This window comes from Protopterus annectens, chromosome 8.part0, assembly GCF_019279795.1.
Source record: "Protopterus annectens isolate FY-2018-M chromosome 8.part0, PAN1.0, whole genome shotgun sequence".
Taxonomy (NCBI): Eukaryota; Metazoa; Chordata; order Ceratodontiformes; family Protopteridae; genus Protopterus; species Protopterus annectens.
In genome coordinates, this window is record NC_056741.1 from 665,334,552 (window position 1) to 665,353,252 (window position 18,701).

An 18,701-nucleotide genomic window follows, 5' to 3' on the forward strand; every position below is an offset into this window, starting at 1 on the left:
TAAAATCTATGAGATAAAGTTGAATGCATATAATCATTTCATTCTCAGCACTTACATATGGCAGTTTATGGAGTGTAGATGTCTTGGGCACTATACACTTTTCATGAGGAGGAAGCTAGAGACAGGAAAAAAGCCACATAAGTACAAAAAAATGCTTGTTAAACCCCACTGAAACTATCTATAAGATGTATCTGTCCATAGTATACACAAAGTATATACTATCAAAAGAGGAAGGCTCCCATATATGAGTACACATAACTTAATACAGATACACCCAACAGCATCAAAAGAAAGACAGAGATGGATAATAAATTCATAGCAAGGCAAACATTTCTGTCACTCTTAGTATATTGCAGTATTGAAAAAAATGTAATTTACACCTGTCAAGGAAAAATGGTTAACAGCTTTTGGTATCCACTTCCATAATTGTTTGTACTAATAGTGCAAATGCCCATGACCTCAATAAATAAACAATACAACAGTCTTCTGAAGAAAGTTGTCAGCTTTCAAGAATGAAATTTCCATTTAACTATCAGCACTGCATATAAAAATTATGCATGGTCATAAAAGAACTGTGGTATACATGCCTATGCCAACAGTTACTGAGAATAATGCAGACAGTAAAGCAATACTTGTATCGTGAAATGCAATCCATAAGTAAGGTTAAAATACATCAATTCATAACAGCAACCTAACTTTGCAGAAAGTCAGTTATGAATTTTCATGAAGCAAAGTAGCAGTGTCAATCTCTCTGCATCCAAACAGTGTTCCCTACTATTATACAAGTTCCATACCTACATAAATACTTTTATATAGTGCAGATTCAGCCCTCTTAGCACTTTGAGTATGCAGATGAGGTGCAAACTCATTTGCGTCAAGAATTTCAAAATCTGCTGCACTAAGTGCAAGAGATATATAGTAAACATGATGCTTAGAGAGACTACATAGGTTGCTTGCACATGCCCTACCTCTACAAAGGCAAACACTGAGAGGTGTTGCCTGCTAAGTGCTTGTAAGTGTGAATGATTAGCCTGACTACAGCATCAGTCAGGTTTTCACAGTCATTCCTCTTGGATGTATGGTTTACCAAAGGATATGTCATGGGGGAAATACGCGATTTTCAAGAAAGTTTGTGACTTTATTGTGACTGATGACTTGGAAAGAGCAACATTTATAACATATGAATTGCTTGTGACAGCAGATTCTGCCTCTGAGTACATTGTAAGGAATTCTAAGGAAGTATATTACTCAATGAAACATATATCAATTGCAAGGCAATTCAGCTAGCAATATTGTTAGAGAAGCAGAGATAATGCAACGAGGTTCAGGAAAATAAAGAGAAGAAAAGAGCTCCAGTCTTCAAACTGTATAATGTATGAGGAAATATTATCTTCTCTGTTGCCAATATCACTGATATCCACAAATTTCACTGCAAATTAGACAGGGCAAAGTTCAGAACTTGGTTCTGTTGCACTGTAATAGTTTCATAGTTTCATAGTAGTGTACTAGGCTATCTGCCCGGGGGCATTTATAAGCCTAGCCAACAGTGATGTGGCTACGCACCCCATACTATATAGTTGTACTCTCTAGTAGTGACACATGTGGAACCCTATTATTTAGTAAACTATACCTCTGTCTATCCCAAGTAGTGACACTGAGGTCACTCCCGGGAGTAAACTTGCGATCTCCCATCCATGCATCGAGATTTTTTCTTGAACAGTGCCAATGAAGGGCTCTGTCTCACGTGAACTGGGATTTTGTTCCAGAGGTAACCTCTGTGTTATGAATCTATCCTCCAGCATGTCCCTGGCTATTCATATTTGTGCAGAGGTTGAAATCTTTAGCTCGTGTGGTTCTGGTGGATTTGGATTTTTTGAGATGGAGCATGTCCATCAATTCCTGGTTGGACATGACCCTGTATATTAGGCACAAATCACCTCTGAGCAGGCGGTATGCTACTGAATAGAGCTGGAGTTTCTTTAATCTAGCTGGATACGGCACATGTTTTAGACCTATGATCCTCTTGGTGAGGTACTTCTGGGGTCTTTCCAGTTGTTGCATGTGCCGGGTGAGATACATCCCAAATGGAGCATTATATTCAATCATGGGCCTGACAAGGGAGGAATACAGAGGTACAATGACCTTCCTTGATCTGGACGAGAATCCCTTCATGATGAGATGGGCAAGGTAGAATGTCTGTCTGACCACTTTGGCAACATGGTTGTCAAAGGAGAGGTCACTATCGACTTGAGTCCCCAGGTCTCTGATTACATCTTCCGTATTCAGTGGGTTATTGTCTACGTGATAGTTTGTGGGTACTTTGTTTTTCCCAAAGGGGATGACTATACATTTTTTGGCGTTAAGTTTGAAGGCCATGATTCGCACCAGTTGTCCGTTTCAGTGAGACCTTTCTGTAGGATGTGTGTAGCCGGCAGGTGAATCCACTATGGCACCCAGTTTGCAGTCATCTGCAAACTTTGTCAGCCATAATCCTTCCATATTTGCTTTCACATCTGAGAAATAAATGCGAATAGGGAGTGGACCCAAGACAGAGCCCTGTGGGACACCACTTGTGACGGGTTTTGAGTCTGACATGGCTCCTTGAAAGAAATTTTAACCTTATGGGTTCTGTTTTTTAGCCAATTTGCTCCATCTTGTGACATATGGATTTACATTTAGGCTGCTGAGCTTGTCAATGATGCCAGGTGTGGTATTGTGTCAAAGGCCTTAGCTAAGTCCAAATAGGCAGTGTGGACAGCCTTGCCCTCATCGATGGCACTGGAAAAGTGACTGTCTCAAAGAAGTCAACCAGGTTTAAGAGGCAGGATCTGCCTTTTTACAAAACCGAACTGTGTAGGATCAAGGGTCTGCAGATCCCCAATGTCAATATTTATGAGTTCCATGATGATTCTTTCCATAGCCTTACAGATCAGGCTGGTCAAACTTATGGGGCGGTAGTTACCTGGGTCAGTAGAATTTCCCCCTTTGTGGAGTGGGACCACTGTTGCTGTGTGCCAGTGTTCAGGTACATATGTATATCCTGTAGTGAGGCTAAGATTGAATAGAGTTCTTAGGGGTGGGTTTAGTTCATCTTGGAGTTCACGTAACACAACCGGGATACCATCGGGTCCCATAGATGCTGTGTTTTTGCCTTGTTGAGTGCTGATTTCACCTGTGTGTCTGTGATGACTGGTAGGTTACATTCAGCAGGGATAGTTACTTCATCTTTAGGGGTGAGGAGGGAGAAATTTGCACTGAACCTATCTGCCAGAATGTTGGCAATGTCAGTAGGGTCAGTGAATTTTTTGTCATTGTGTACTGGCTCAGAGCATATCTGAGAATTTCCTCCCAAAGGTTCTGACATAATTGAAGAAGGCTTTGTGATTGTCTTTGTATCCTTAGCAATCTTTTTCTCAAAGTTTGCTTTAGATGTTTTATAGAGGCGTAGTTTTTACTTGTGCTGATCAGGGAAGCCTTTCCCTTGTGGGATTTGGCTTTGTCCTGCAGTAGCTTCAACTTCTTTTGTTGTACAGTTTGTTTATAGCGGGTCCACCAAACCGGCGTTTTCCCTTGGTGGAGAGGGTCTTGGTTTTAGTTGGGATTGCTTGATCCATGCATTCTTGGAGATGTCCGTAGAAGGCTTTTGTGAAGGATTCAGCATTTTGGGATGTGGTTTCCATTAACCCAGTAGGCAAGGATATCATTTCTGACTTAAGGGCATAAAAGTCAGCTTTTGAAAAGTTTTTCACTGTAGTCTTTTGTTCTGGGGTGGGGTGGGATATGTACATCCAGTGATCAGTTTATGATCAGATCTTACTAGTGAGGGGTTTATATCCGTGCGGAGCATTTGGACCCCATGTTTGTGATAATCAGGTCAGTATATTATCTCTCCTCGTGGAGAGGTGACCAGTTGCTCCATAGCATTTGAGTTTATGAATTCCAGGAATCTTTTGGGCTAGAAGGTGTTAGGGCTAGAATAGTGGGCCCAGTCTATGTTGGGGTAATTGAAGTCACCAAATATGATGGTGTTTGGTGTGACATTCATATCCTCCAGTGTTTTCAGGAATGCTTGATGGGATTCCTGGGATTGGGAGGTGTTCTATAACATGCGACCAGTTGTATGGCAGTTTGCCTATGGTGATAAAACTTGTATGGTTTCTGATGCTTCATGAGTAGCCACCAATCGAGAGGTGTAGGTGTCCTTTATGAAAATGGACACTCCCCTCCTTGTGGTTCGGCCTGGAACTTGAGGCAGCGCATGATATGAGGTATAGCCTGTTAGCGCTGGAGTGCTCTCAGGAGCCTTGAACCAGGTTTCAGTTACTGCACAGACATCGATGTTCTCCATACTGAGAAGTGCTTGAGTGCCTGCATCTTGGAGATTTAGACTTCTGGCGTTGAGCAGCATTACCCTTAATTTTTTCCATTTTGTTTTATGGAGGTTGATTTGTCCTTTGGGCATTGCCTAAAAAGGCACTATGGGGGTGGCAAGTGCCTTGGGCAGTATACGGAAGCCCAGTGGTGACAGGTGCAAGTCATACCTTGCGAAGCAACGTGGGTTGTCCAGCATATCATCCCACTCTGACAGACATTGGATCAACCTAGAATTACACCAGTGATTAAGCGAATTGTTAAAACTGATCATTTTGCCTTTGTACTGAGGCATCATTCTTGGCGAAGGCAGGATGCTGCTCAGGGTCAGGGTCATACCAGTCTGGGCTACATAATCGGAGAGCTCCTCAATGTCTCTTTTCATGTAGTCAAATCAGGGAGGTGCATCTCAGGTCATTGCACACCTCGCATGGACAATGACTGAATCATACTTGCTTGCTTTGGAGTGACCCTGAGTCTGCGTGTGTAATGTCTGCGGATCCTAGCCCCTCGATGGGCAGCTCACCGTTACCCTCTCCTTATTCAGCCTGGTAAAGTGGAACATCGGTGTGTCTGACTATAGAGTCACCTATTACTAATGTCTCTGTAGCATAGTAATTTTTTATGGGGCTGTGGATTGTGTGACACACCTGTTGCTTGAGGGTATGTGTTGTAGGTGTTATGTTTTGTGGGGTGTATTTCTGGGTGTCTGCTTTGGAGGCCTCTGTTGTTTTAGTAAGTTTTTTTACAAGAGCCTCCTCGAAGGTATGTCTTTGTGTTTTATGTGTTTGGTTTGCATTGGTGGTGGATTTATATATTGTGACTGGTTTTGCTTTGGGTGTGGGTACCATCTCTTCCTGACTGGTCTTGCCAGTCCTGAGTTGAAGTTCAGCCTCCAGTCTGGCTATATAGTTGCATCTCTCACAAGTATATGTGTTAGTAGGAAGGAGGAGAGGGTTGTCTGTGTACATGGACAATTGTAACATTGTCTTAAGATTCCCAGATTAACCAGCTGAACAAGAGAGGATGCTAGTGGTCTACCACTTTCGACAACTACTAAGAATAATATATTATAAGGAGTGTTGTGCCTTTAAGGGAAGTGGGTGACATTCACAGGGGTAGTAATGCCTGTGGTGCTCTACTTTAGGGTAAGAGTGCTTGGTTTTATTATGAGTGCTTGCTGAGGATACGCAAGTTCCGAAAACAAGTGCTAATATAGCACGCCGTACAACTAGATAGACTGAGTAGAGCTTCTAAGGGAAAAATTGAAGAGCAGACTTGTGAGCCAGAAAAAGTTAAAACCTGTATAGAATAGTTTACACCTGTATAACCGCTTGTTGGCTCTTAGCGCTAAACTTGACCGCATAAAAGCCAGCGCCAAAACCGCCCTGAGGCGGATTTTTATACAGGGAACTTGAAAAGAGCTAGAAATGGTCCAAGGCAACCAATGAATTACAGCTCAAGTGCTGAGATCACTTCCCCAGGGACAGATAGGCTGCTCAAGGCTCCCCACTCCCACTGGTGAGCTCAGAAACTTCCTTCTATCCAAGTAAGGCAATGGCCAACACAGAAACTACACACAGCCCAGAATACAGCAAAGCCTGTATACTGGTCTTAACTAGTCGAGCAAAGGCGGAAAACAAGGAGTATTTTTTTTGTTTTTTTAGAAAAGAACACAGAAATGCAGTTAGGCAAACAGTAAAATCGATTAACACAGGCTAGCACACTTTAGTGAGCAGGCTCAGCAATTAAATTAGCAACAACAGTAATATTCGACCAGAGTCGACCAAAATGCTACTTTTAAGTGCAGATACTTTAGAATACAGCAGAAAAACACAAAAACAGTTGTATCTTATTAAATGAAAGCCAGCGAGGACAATGCAGATAAAAAAAGCCAAAAAGTACTTAAATCAGGAAAGTGGTCGCTTCTTTCAGTTCTCTGTAGCCAGGACCCCTCTGCAGGACCACATGGAGCTCTGCTTGGGTATATAGCCAAAAAAAACGCCCTGAGGCGGATTTTTATACAGGGAACTTGAAAAGAGCTAGAAATGGTCCAAGGCAACCAATGAATTACAGCTCAAGTGCTGAGATCACTTCCCCCAGGGACAGATAGGCTGCTCAAGGCTCCCCACTCCCACTGGTGAGCTCAGAAACTTCCTTCTATCCAAGTAAGGCAATGGCCAACACAGGAACTACACACAGCCCAGAATACAGCAAAGCCTGTATGCTGGTCTTAACTAGTCGAGCAAAGGCGGGAAAACAAGGAGTATTTTTTTTTGTTTTTGTTTTTAGAAAAGAACACAGAAATGCAGTTAGGCAAACAGTAAAATCGATTAACACAGGCTAGCACACTTTAGTGAGCAGCCTCAGCAATTAAATTAGCAAAAAAACATTAATATTCGACCAGAGTCGACCAAAATGCTACTTTTAAGTGCAGATACTTTAGAATACAGCAGAAAAACACAAAAACAGTTGTATCTTATTAAATGAAAGCCAGAGAGGACAATGCAGATAAAAAAAGCCAAAAAGTACTTAAATTAGGAAAGTGGTCGCTTCTTTCAGTTCTCTGTAGCCAGGAACCCTCTGCAGGACCACGTGGAGCTCTGCTTGGGTATATAGCCAAAAAAAACGCCCTGAGGCGGATTTTTATACAGGGAACTTGAAAAGAGCTAGAAATGGTCCAAGGCAACCAATGAATTACAGCTCAAGTGCTGAGATCACTTCCCCCAGGGACAGATAGGCTGCTCAAGGCTCCCCACTCCCACTGGTGAGCTCAGAAACTTCCTTCTATCCAAGTAAGGCAATGGCCAACACAGGAACTACACACAGCCCAGAATACAGCAAAGCCTGTATACTGGTCTTAACTAGTCGAGCAAAGGCGAGAAAACAAGGAGTATTTTTTTTTTGTTTTTTTTTTTAGAAAAGAACACAGAAATGCAGTTAGGCAAACAGTAAAATCGATTAACACAGGCTAGCACACTTTAGTGAGCAGCCTCAGCAATTAAATTAGCAAAAACAGTAATATTCGACCAGAGTCGACCAAAATGCTACTTTTAAGTGCAGATACTTTAGAATACAGCAGAAAAACACAAAAACAGTTGTATCTTATTAAATGAAAGCCAGAGAGGACAATGCAGATAAAAAAGCCAAAAAGTACTTAAATCAGGAAAGTGGTCGCTTCTTTCAGTTCTCTGTAGCCAGGACCCCTCTGCAGGACCACGTGGAGCTCTGCTTGGGTATATAGCCAAAAAAAACCCTGAGGTGGATTTTTATACAGGGAACTTGAAAAGAGCTAGAAATGGTCCAAGGCAACCAATGAATTACAGCTCAAGTGCTGAGATCACTTCCCCCAGGGACAGATAGGCTGCTCAAGGCTCCCCACTCCCACTGGTGAGCTCAGAAACTTCCTTCTATCCAAGTAAGGCAATGGCCAACACAGGAACTACACACAGCCCAGAATACAGCAAAGCCTGTATACTGGTCTTAACTAGTCGAGCAAAGGCGGGAAAACAAGGAGTATTTTTTTTGTTTTTTGTTTTTTTAGAAAAGAACACAGAAATGCAGTTAGGCAAACAGTAAAATCGATTAACACAGGCTAGCACACTTTAGTGAGCAGCCTCAGCAATTAAATTAGCAAAAAAACAGTAATATTCGACCAGTCGACCAAAATGCTACTTTTAAGTGCAGATACTTTAGAATACAGCAGAAAAACACAAAAACAGTTGTATCTTATTAAATGAAAGCCAGAGAGGACAATGCAGATAAAAAAAGCCAAAAAGTACTTAAATCAGGAAAGTGGTCGCTTCTTTCAGTTCTCTGTAGCCAGGACCCCTCTGCAGGACCACGTGGAGCTCTGCTTGGGTATATAGCCAAAAAAACGCCCTGAGGCGGATTTTTATACAGGAACTTGAAAAGAGCTAGATATGGTCCAAGGCAACCAATGAATTACAGCTCAAGTGCTGAGATCACTTCCCCAGGGACAGATAGGCTGCTCAAGGCTCCCACTCCCACTGGTGAGCTCAGAAACTTCCTTCTATCCAAGTAAGGCAATGGCCAACACAGGAACTACACACAGCCCAGAATACAGCAAAGCCTGTATACTGGTCTTAACTAGTCGAGCAAAGGCGGAAAACAAGGAGTATTTTTTTTGTTTTTGTTTTTAGAAAAGAACACAGAAATGCAGTTAGGCAAACAGTAAAATCGATTAACACAGGCTAGCACACTTTAGTGAGCAGCCTCAGCAATTAAATTAGCAAAAAAACAGTAATATTCGACCAGAGTCGACCAAAATGCTACTTTTAAGTGCAGATACTTTAGAATACAGCAGAAAACACAAAACAGTTGTATCTTATTAAATGAAAGCCAGAGAGGACAATGCAGATAAAAAAGCCAAAAAGTACTTAAATCAGGAAAGTGGTCGCTTCTTTCAGTTCTCTGTAGCCAGGATCCCTCTGCAGGACCACGTGGAGCTCTGCTTGGGTATATAGCCAAAAAAAACGCCCTGAGGCAGATTTTTATACAGGGAACTTGAAAAGAGCTAGAAATGGTCCAAGGCAACCAATGAATTACAGCTCAAGTGCTGAGATCACTCCCCCCACGGACAGATAGGCTGCTCAAGGCTCCCCACTCCCACTGGTGAGCTCAGAAACTTCCTTCTATCCAAGTAAGGCAATGGCCAACACAGGAACTACACACAGCCCAGAATACAGCAAAGCCTGTATACTGGTCTTAACTAGTCGAGCAAAGGCGGGAAAACAAGGAGTATTTTTTTTGTTTTTGTTTTTAGAAAAGAACACAGAAATGCAGTTAGGCAAACAGTAAAATCGATTAACACAGGCTAGCACACTTTAGTGAGCAGCCTCAGCAATTAAATTAGCAAAAACAGTAATATTCGACCAGAGTCGACCAAAATGCTACTTTTAAGTGCAGATACTTTAGAATACAGCAGAAAAACACAAAAACAGTTGTATCTTATTAAATGAAAGCCAGAGAGGACAATGCAGATAAAAAGCCAAAAAGTACTTAAATCAGGAAAGTGGTCGCTTCTTTCAGTTCTCTGTAGCCAGGACCCTCTGCAGGACCACGTGGAGCTCTGCTTGGGTATATAGCAAAAAACGCCCTGAGGCGGATTTTTATACAGGGAACTTGAAAAGAGCTAGAAATGGTCCAAGGCAACCAATGAATTACAGCTCAAGTGCTGAGATCACTTCCCCCAGGGACAGATAGGCTGCTCAAGGCTCCCCACTCCCACTGGTGAGCTCAGAAACTTCCTTCTATCCAAGTAAGGCAATGGCCAACACAGGAACTACACACAGCCCAGAATACAGCAAAGCCTGTATACTGGTCTTAACTAGTCGAGCAAAGGCGAGAAAACAAGGAGTATTTTTTTTGTTTTTGTTTTTAGAAAAGAACACAGAAATGCAGTTAGGCAAACAGTAAAATCGATTAACACAGGCTAGCACACTTTAGTGAGCAGCCTCAGCAATTAAATTAGCAAAAAAACAGTAATATTCGACCAGAGTCGACCAAAATGCTACTTTTAAGTGCAGATACTTTAGAATACAGCAGAAAAACACAAAAACAGTTGTATCTTATTAAATGAAAGCCAGAGAGGACAATGCAGATAAAAAAAGCCAAAAAGTACTTAAATCAGGAAAGTGGTCGCTTCTTTCAGTTCTCTGTAGCCAGGACCCCTCTGCAGGACCACGTGGAGCTCTGCTTGGATATATAGCCAAAAAAAACGCCCTGAGGCGGATTTTTATACAGGGAACTTGAAAAGAGCTAGAAATGGTCCAAGGCAACCAATGAATTACAGCTCAAGTGCTGAGATCACTTCCCCCACAGACAGATAGGCTGCTCAAGGCTCCCCACTCCCACTGGTGAGCTCAGAAACTTCCTTCTATCCAAGTAAGGCAATGGCCAACACAGGAACTACACACAGCCCAGAATACAGCAAAGCCTGTATACTGGTCTTAACTAGTCGAGCAAAGGCGGGAATAATGTCAAGTGATACTATGCCACATCTTGAGTATATGTAACATCATTTTTCACAGTACAAATATGTGTGTGTGTGTGTGTGTGTGTGTATGTGTGTTTGACATGTACTGATAAGAATCTCAGGTTTGTATTGTGAATGCCCTGCTGTCTTGTGGTTCTAATCCACAGATGGTGGTATATGTGTGAACATAATGATGTTTAAGGAACACATGCTCATGTTGAAAGACAACAAAGTTGATGAAACATCAGAACTGTACATTTTAACTACTTGTTATATAATGTTTCCTCTATTTTAGTAATTTTTTTCTTGTCTGTCTTTAAAATGTGCACATTGTTTGGAACTGTGCAGTCAGGACTGGCAGTGGTTCCTAGCAATGAACCACAGCTGACTTCCTAAGGAAAAAAGTGAAAAAAAAATTAATTTGAGCTGCCTTCTGTAATGCAAATTAACCTGGCACTAGTATGTGGATGCCAGGACTCTTTAGAGTACTAAGTGAATGCATTCCACCTGTCAGTTATGTATCTCAGTGGCACAACGTATACATGAAGTGAGTGTAGAGACATAAGACAGGTGATGTGGTGTTAAATTCCTGTTTACAGAAACATTTTTATTACTGGATTCTAAGTAACTTTTGACACCTAATGTTTTATATTAAATGAACAGGCTAAAGTATGTGACACATGGTAAAAATCTTACCTATACTCTATGTTAATGTATGGTACATAGGTGATTTTGTTGTAAATTCATCTTTTCCTCCTAACTAATAATACTGTGTGTAATATGGATGTTGCAAGATGTGACATTTTTTACAGTGTGCTAAAACAAAAGTAGTAACATGAGTAATGTGGGGGGTCTATATTATAATCTCAAATGTTTAATAGTTCGAATGCATAAACATCAAACTTTATGCATCGAACTATTAAACAATCAAAACACAATAAAAATATTTGTAGAACAAAAAAAAGAACAGATTAGTGTAGCAGGGGGCAAGCCCCCCTGCACCCCCACATCCCCTGCTACTTAAATATACCAACTCTGAGATCGCACTACAGTGTAGGAAAGGTAAATCTTCCCTTTCTGAATGATACTATGTTAAAGTGCGATCTCGGAGTTGATATATTTAAGTAGCAGGGGGCAGGGGGGCATGCCCCCCCCCTGCTGAAACCCGTTAGGGTAAGTATTTGATGTTTACATTTTTTTTTTATTTTCAAAGTTACGTAACTTTGATAATATAGTGTCGACCATATTGTATTCAATGTTCCGTAACTTTGAGATTATAATATAGAGCCATAATGCGGACATATGTATCATATATCATGGAGAAATTATCCATATGTCACAATTTGTCTTCATGATAATTACACAATATGTTATAAACTTTGATGTTATGTGCAATTGTATGAATTGTGGTAAGAATGACCTCCTGTTATTGTCAGTGTGTCCCCTTTCTAAGCAACCTAAATGCTACTTGTCATGATTAAAGCAGATGTGAAAATGATGGCTTTGTCATGCTAATGATATAAAAGCTTTATTCCTTACAATATATATCAAATAAATGTGTTATTTTGGTCCTTTTTAATTTTCTTTTAAACTGCCTTTTGCATTTGCATTCCAATTGGCTGCATCAGCCATGGTACATGTCTTAAGGAAAAAGGTAAAAAAAAATAATTTGAGCTGTCTTCTGCAGTGCAAACTTGCCTGGAACTGTTGCATGGCCATCGGTCATCAACAGACAGGATAATACTCAGTGAAAAACATACATCTATCACATAACTTTCTCTGTGGCACAAGATGTAGTTTCACTGAGTTTAGAAAATGAATAGAGATGATATAGGTTTCAAATCCAGTTAAGTGATAACCTTAAAGGGGAAGTCTAAATGCATAGTTACAGACATTTTGTTATCTTATTTTGTTGTTTAAAAATCAACTATTCTCAATATTGCTAGCAACATGTGAACTATTGTCTGTCACCTTTATCATTTATCATTCGGCATTAACTACAGACCTGATAATGTGTGCCGTAAATTAAATAGTGATGTCATTTTCATTTACTGTTTTCCTGGTTTTTATGTTAATAATTTTTGCAAATGGACTCAGGTTGTCTGCTCGCAAACATAGTTCACTTCTTAAGAAAAAAAGTGAAAAAAATGTAATTTTTCTACCTTCTGTAGTGCAAATGAGCATAGCACTGGTGCAAAGATGTAAGTACTTTGGATAGTACTCAGTGAATAAATTCCACCTTTTAGATAACTTTCTTTGTGGTAAAGTTGTTAAATGCAGTGATCATAGAGAATTAAAACAGGTGATGCAGAGTTTGAATCCAGTTAGCAGTTTTTCAAAGGAGTTAGGAATGCCATCTATCACAAAATTTTGATTATGATGCTAAAGTAAATGCACATGAGTATTATGATTATGTTTATTGTAAGAAATATATAATGTATGTACATTAAGTTAAACATGACAATCATGATATTTAATGTTGAATGCACATGCACAGGTATGATGTGACAATTGTTTTGTTATAATTCTTACGAGTTATCTCATCCCATAAGTATGTTTTGATGACTGGATGTCCTGCGAAATATGTACGTAGCCTAACTCACCATCTATTACTCAGGTTATGCAACTGCATGTATTTGAAATGCATTTACAAATACCTCAATTTTGGCCTACTTGATACACCTGCATTCATGTTAGAAATGTTATATCGTTGGTTCATAATTGTTTAAAACACAAATACTGCCTTTTTTTCATAGAAATGCAGTCCCATGAATAGAAATGTCACAGACATACTGGTATCTCTGAAGCATATCTCCAGTCATTCTTATACTAGTATACCTCTAATTACCACATTAAAAAGTTCTCCTGTGGCAGTGACAGATAATGACCAAAACTTAACATTTTATCTTTTTTTTCTGTTGGGTCCCATTCCTAGGTGGTACTACTAAATCTCATCAGTATGTAACCTCCAATAGGCTAGTATGTCACAAGTTGCACTATTTTTCATCAAAACAACCATGATTATAAGCAACACCGTATATCATATCAGTGTTTAGCAGTGAAACATGTCTGAATACTTTGAGCAACATACAGACAAAATCTCACTGCCATTTTTATCACTTTCTGTGCTTCTTGATGTACTTATTGTCAATGTGTCTGGCAAGCCATTGCTGTGCTTTCAGTTGCACAAATGCAGCCTATAAGGCCCTGCATTTTTCTTCATCTTTCATCACAAGCTGTTACATACAAGATCTGATTTGGGAGCCCATTCAGATACATATTTCTAGCTTGACTCTTGCAGACATAGCTGGTGATGGTAAGTATGATGCTCCTTTTAGAGAACAAAGGTGGTGTGTTGAGGAGTCCAGGATGTTTGCAGCACTCCTCATGAAGCACTGCAGACAGAGGCTATTGCTGGTAGAATATACTAGGTCCCAGTATAAGACTGAGACTTGGAATAGATTAGCCAAGGTTGTCTCCAGTGCAACTGGCATGCCACCCATAAAATATCAATGTCATCACCACTAAAATGACATGAAGAGGCACAAGTGCAGCCTCCAGAGAGAAATGTAGAAATGTAAAGGGAGTGACTTACTTGATTTAACTCAACAAACTATTGTGGCACATTCTTGTAATTTGGTTAAAGTGACAATGTTAGTGTTTACAACTTCTCTAACTTAGGGTTAACCGATAACTATTTGTCTCTATTCAAGAAGGGGTTTATATTTGTCCCTTCCTTTAGAAATGAAACAGCCAAAGTACTGGTAAACTTCAAGATGTATACTAGACAGTTAAACTTGGAAGTATTTTTTTTACAAAAAACCTAGTCCAACCATTGATAATTTGATTGGACTAAAGAGGTCGAGTACCTTTATACCTCCTGCATACCCATGTATACATATCTTCGAGAAGTTGTGTGAGGCACAACTTAGAAGAATGTTAAGGGGATCAAGGAGGGAATTGGATAACTTAACACCTGGGGAGAGGTTTTGTCTTCAAGAACTAACTACCACTAATTTGTATAGGGTCATGAAACCTGACAAAGGAGGTGGGGTGGTGATCATGTCTAACATTGACTACTCGAACAAGATGTACAGTCTTCTGAGTGTTAAGAAAATCAACAAATGTGTGGATCTCGTCCCTACTCCCTGTCCAAAACACATATGCCCGAATATCTAGGAATGAAATGTGTATGGCACACACTAAAACTGACTGGCGTCCTTACGAGTGGTTAATGGAGGGGATCATTGATGCTAATGAATACCATTATTTGATGGTTGAATTCCAAGTGATCCCCTCCATTTTTGGAATTCCAAAAATTCACAAAAATCAGAATGACCCACCCTTTCGCCCAATAGTGTCAGCAAAAGGCTCTAAAACAGAAGCAATGGCCTCCAACGTAGATTTTCATTGTAAAGGTATTATTAAAAGTTTGTCACACATCCTGAGGGATTCGTGGCACTGTTTGGAGGTTATAAGACAAAAACAAACCTTTGAACCATTTTTGATGGTGACAATTGATGTTATAAATCTTTTTTCGATCATTCCTCAGGTACAAGGTCTGGAAATGTTTAGTAGGAGTTTGGACAAATATAGTGGTTTCCATACTGTCAAACGTAGCGTGATAGTAGATCTTATGGAAATGGTTTTGTCAAACAATTTTGTTGGATTTGAAGGTGAACTATTTAGACAAGTGGCAGGAGTGGCCATGGGTGCTAAGTGTGCGCCAATCTATGCCAACTTGGTACTGGCAGAATGGGAGATGGAGAAGGTGTTCCCTACTGAGTATATGAAACAGGTAACGCTTTATCTGCGTTACCTTGATGATATACTCATTTTTGGACAGGGAGTAGGGACGAGATCCACACATTTGTTGATTTTCTTAACAACACTACCCCATTCTTAAAATTCACCTGCACTATACATGGGGAAACCTGCAATTATTTGGATATATTGTTATACAAAAACATGCATGATGTTAGCCTAAATTCGAGTATATATCACAAGAAAACTTATTCTAATAGTTTCCTGCATTTTTAGAGTTGTCATCCTCACTATATTAAGAAGAACTTGGTCAAAAGCCAAATGGTTAGATTATCCAGGTTGATTAGTGAGGATGAATGGCTAAACATTGAGTTAACCAGCTTGACTGCTATGTTTACAGAAAGGGGTTATCCACAAGAAATTTTGTCCAGAGTTAGAAAAGAAATAGAAACTAAGAGAACTACATCCTTTAAATCAATTTTGCATGGGGGTTTAATGAAGGAATTCCAGGAGGGGAATGAGTTGGCTTCAGAGTTCCATGCACAACACAAAAAATGGGCTATGATTTTGCCATATAATGGGCAGGCAGGACAAAGTATTAGAATTATCAAGGATGCTTTTCAAAGTTCTTTTGATAGTGATACTATAAGTATTATAGGTAATACCCCAACTTTTACATATAGTACGGGTAGGAACCTCAAAGAATTGATGGAAGCTGAACCTAATATTGAGACATATAACAGCTCCAAAATGAGTAAATGTGGAGTTTGTAGTATATGTAAGTTTATTAATAATGGCCCTTATGTGGCGGTTCAAGGCTTCTATAAAACCATCAGGTGTCCTGGATTCTGTAACTGTAATACTAAGATGGTAGTGTACATTGCTACATGTTTGAGCTGTTCTACTTTCTATGTTGGGAAAACAACAAGAAAGTTAAGGCTCAGAATCCTGGAACACCTAAGAGACATCAGGAACAAAAGAACTAACAATGCCTTGTATATGCATAGTCTGAGTTGCCCTAATTTCAAGAGATTTCTGTTTTTTGTAATAGACAGAATTCGATTTAATGACAAAGGGGGTGATTTAAAAGTTTTATTTGAGATGAGGGAGTGCATCTGGCAGTTGAGGCTGGATGCATCTAGACCTCCAGGCATTAATGATCACAGTTCAGTCTCTAGCATTTTAAAGTACAAATCTACATTTGTTTGAAGAATGTTAAGCATTATATTATTATTTTTTATTTTTTATTTATTTATTTTTATTTATTGCTTTTATACAAATATGTTTATATATAGATTTTTTTAAATGTTTGTGTTTTAAGTTGAATAATATTTTTGGTAGTTATAAGTAACTGTGCTTTCCAACAAGCTTAGGAGTGATGTTTTACTGTGACTTTAATTTACAAATTGCTTTTTGGTTGAGGTTGGTTGCCTAGAGGGGTGTCTGTAACTAATAGCTTTAAATGCAACAAAGATGAAGGGCTCTTTTACTCTGATGATGCCTGACTATCTATGTGGGTGAAAGCGCTAAGTTATCTGTTCATATGTATAGAATTATTATGTGTTTTTTCACTTTTTTGGTCTATTAAAGTTTGCAGTGTCTGGGGAGCTGAGCCAGTTTATTACTTATAAAGATGAATTTAAGGCTGCAAACACCCCATAGTTTTGTACGTATACAGACTTATCACCTGTCTATTGTATAGCATTCATTAGACAGCCACCACAGTTATTCAATATGCTTTTTACATGCATTGTGTTAATATAGAATTCTATAACTGTACAGCTGAAGCAGAAATAGCAGAAAATTGTAATGAGCATCAAGAGAAACCATCTCATTTCAGAAAGGCATGGAGTAAAGCATACATCAGATCTGAATGCAACATGCAGACATACTTTCAGTTCATCACTATTTATCATCTTGAGTAGAGAAACCTTCAGGAAGCCGTGTTGTTGCAGCGGTAGCATTGTCACCTAACAGCAAGAGGTTCTCCCATTCAATTCTTGGCTGGAGCACCTTCTGTATGGAGTCTGCATGTCCTCCCGTGGTCGAGTAGCGTTCGAAAGACATGCGTGAAATGGGCGTGCCTTCGTTGAAGGTTGGGCGTCGAGCTGGCACCTCGGCACCATAAAAATCTACTGCCAATCATTAGCAGACTGGAGTTCCACTGTGTCGACCCCTAACCAGGAAAAGCTGAAAGAAGAAGAAGTAGGGGCACCTTCATTTTTACATCAAGCTTATAGGCCTACTTCAATAGCTCTTGGTTATTGCATTACACAATGATTACATCAGATTAATCATGTGTGGGTTCAATATCCAGAAACAGATATTAGATTTTTTTACAGGATTTTATTTCTAAGATATTAACTTCAACAAAGCATGACATTAACAATTTCATTATTTGCAAATGCATTTATTAACTTTGAAAGCAAATATCTAATATGGATTAGTCAAATATATGATTCTATCGATCTTATCATGCCATTGCAATTGATTGATTTTATGATGCATTAATGTCTTCTCACATATCTGCATGTGGCCAGGGTGTAGTATGTATTTCTCCTATTCTCTTTTGTATTGAAATAATAAAGTAATGTGACATGCCATTGGTCTACTTCTCACGCTTTGTCTCCCACACACACACACACTTACATATATACATTGTTAATACATTGCTGCTGAGAACCAAATGACCATCAACAAAGGAAGGTAGACTGACCACAGATGCCCAGCCTGCCATAACCCCTCAGAATGCTACAGAGGCACCACCACAGGCAGTACAAACAATCAGCATATATGAGATGCAACCTGTCCATCCTGTCTCTACATCTCCTTTCCTACCTTCTCCCCCTGCTTCCAGTAGCTCTGCCACAGGTGCTGATGCAGTAGTATCCTCTGAGAGCAGTAGTAGTAGAGGTGGCAATTTTGTCACCCCCATCAGGAGTTGACTGGGTGGTAGAGGGCATTATGGTGAGAGGTTTTGGTGCCTGAATAAGCACAATTGAAAAGGCCCTGTATTATATTGACAGACCAATGCCATGTGTTGCACTGACCAAGGCAAATATCACAAGAGACAGTGATGACAGTACTGAGGGTGAGAAGTAGATTGTCACTGTTCTCAAACTGGTCACGGATGTACCTCAAAGGTCCACTTCCTATCCCCAATCATGGTGTCCCCAAATATTTTGTATCCATCACCATCCCTGTCCATCTTGTATGTCTACACCTGATGCCTAACTCACCCAACCTACCTGACCTACTCATCCCTAAGCACCTTCCCCAACATTTGTCTCTTTCCTAAACAAAATAGGCACCTGTCCCACAAAAAAAGAAAACACCTTGTACATAGCTTTTCACTTCACCTATGTATCATCATCACACACTTGATCCAATTGGCTATACATTATTCTGTTGTTGTCACCCATCCCTGTTATTGAGACTCCAAAGTCACAGTACTACAATTATGTTCTGAAGAAGTGGATAGCTATGGTGCAGTCCCACCATCCTCCTGCAAATTCCTGTATTCTTTTCCCTCTGTCCAACACTCTGCTTCCCAGCCTCATTTTTATCA

General features: G+C 39.8%; 1 protein-coding gene across 1 annotated transcript in view; it reads left to right on the forward strand.

Moving 5' to 3' along the window:
• LOC122808334 overlaps positions 1 to 16,795 on the forward strand; it is a 110,782-nt gene extending 93,987 nt beyond the window's left edge. The window contains exons 7-8 of the mRNA XM_044079301.1: positions 14,922 to 15,167; positions 16,724 to 16,795. Coding sequence (XP_043935236.1) covers positions 14,922 to 15,167; positions 16,724 to 16,795 — 318 coding nt within the window. The remainder of the gene's footprint in view (positions 1 to 14,921; positions 15,168 to 16,723) is intronic.
• Positions 16,796 to 18,701: the final 1,906 nt, after the last annotated feature.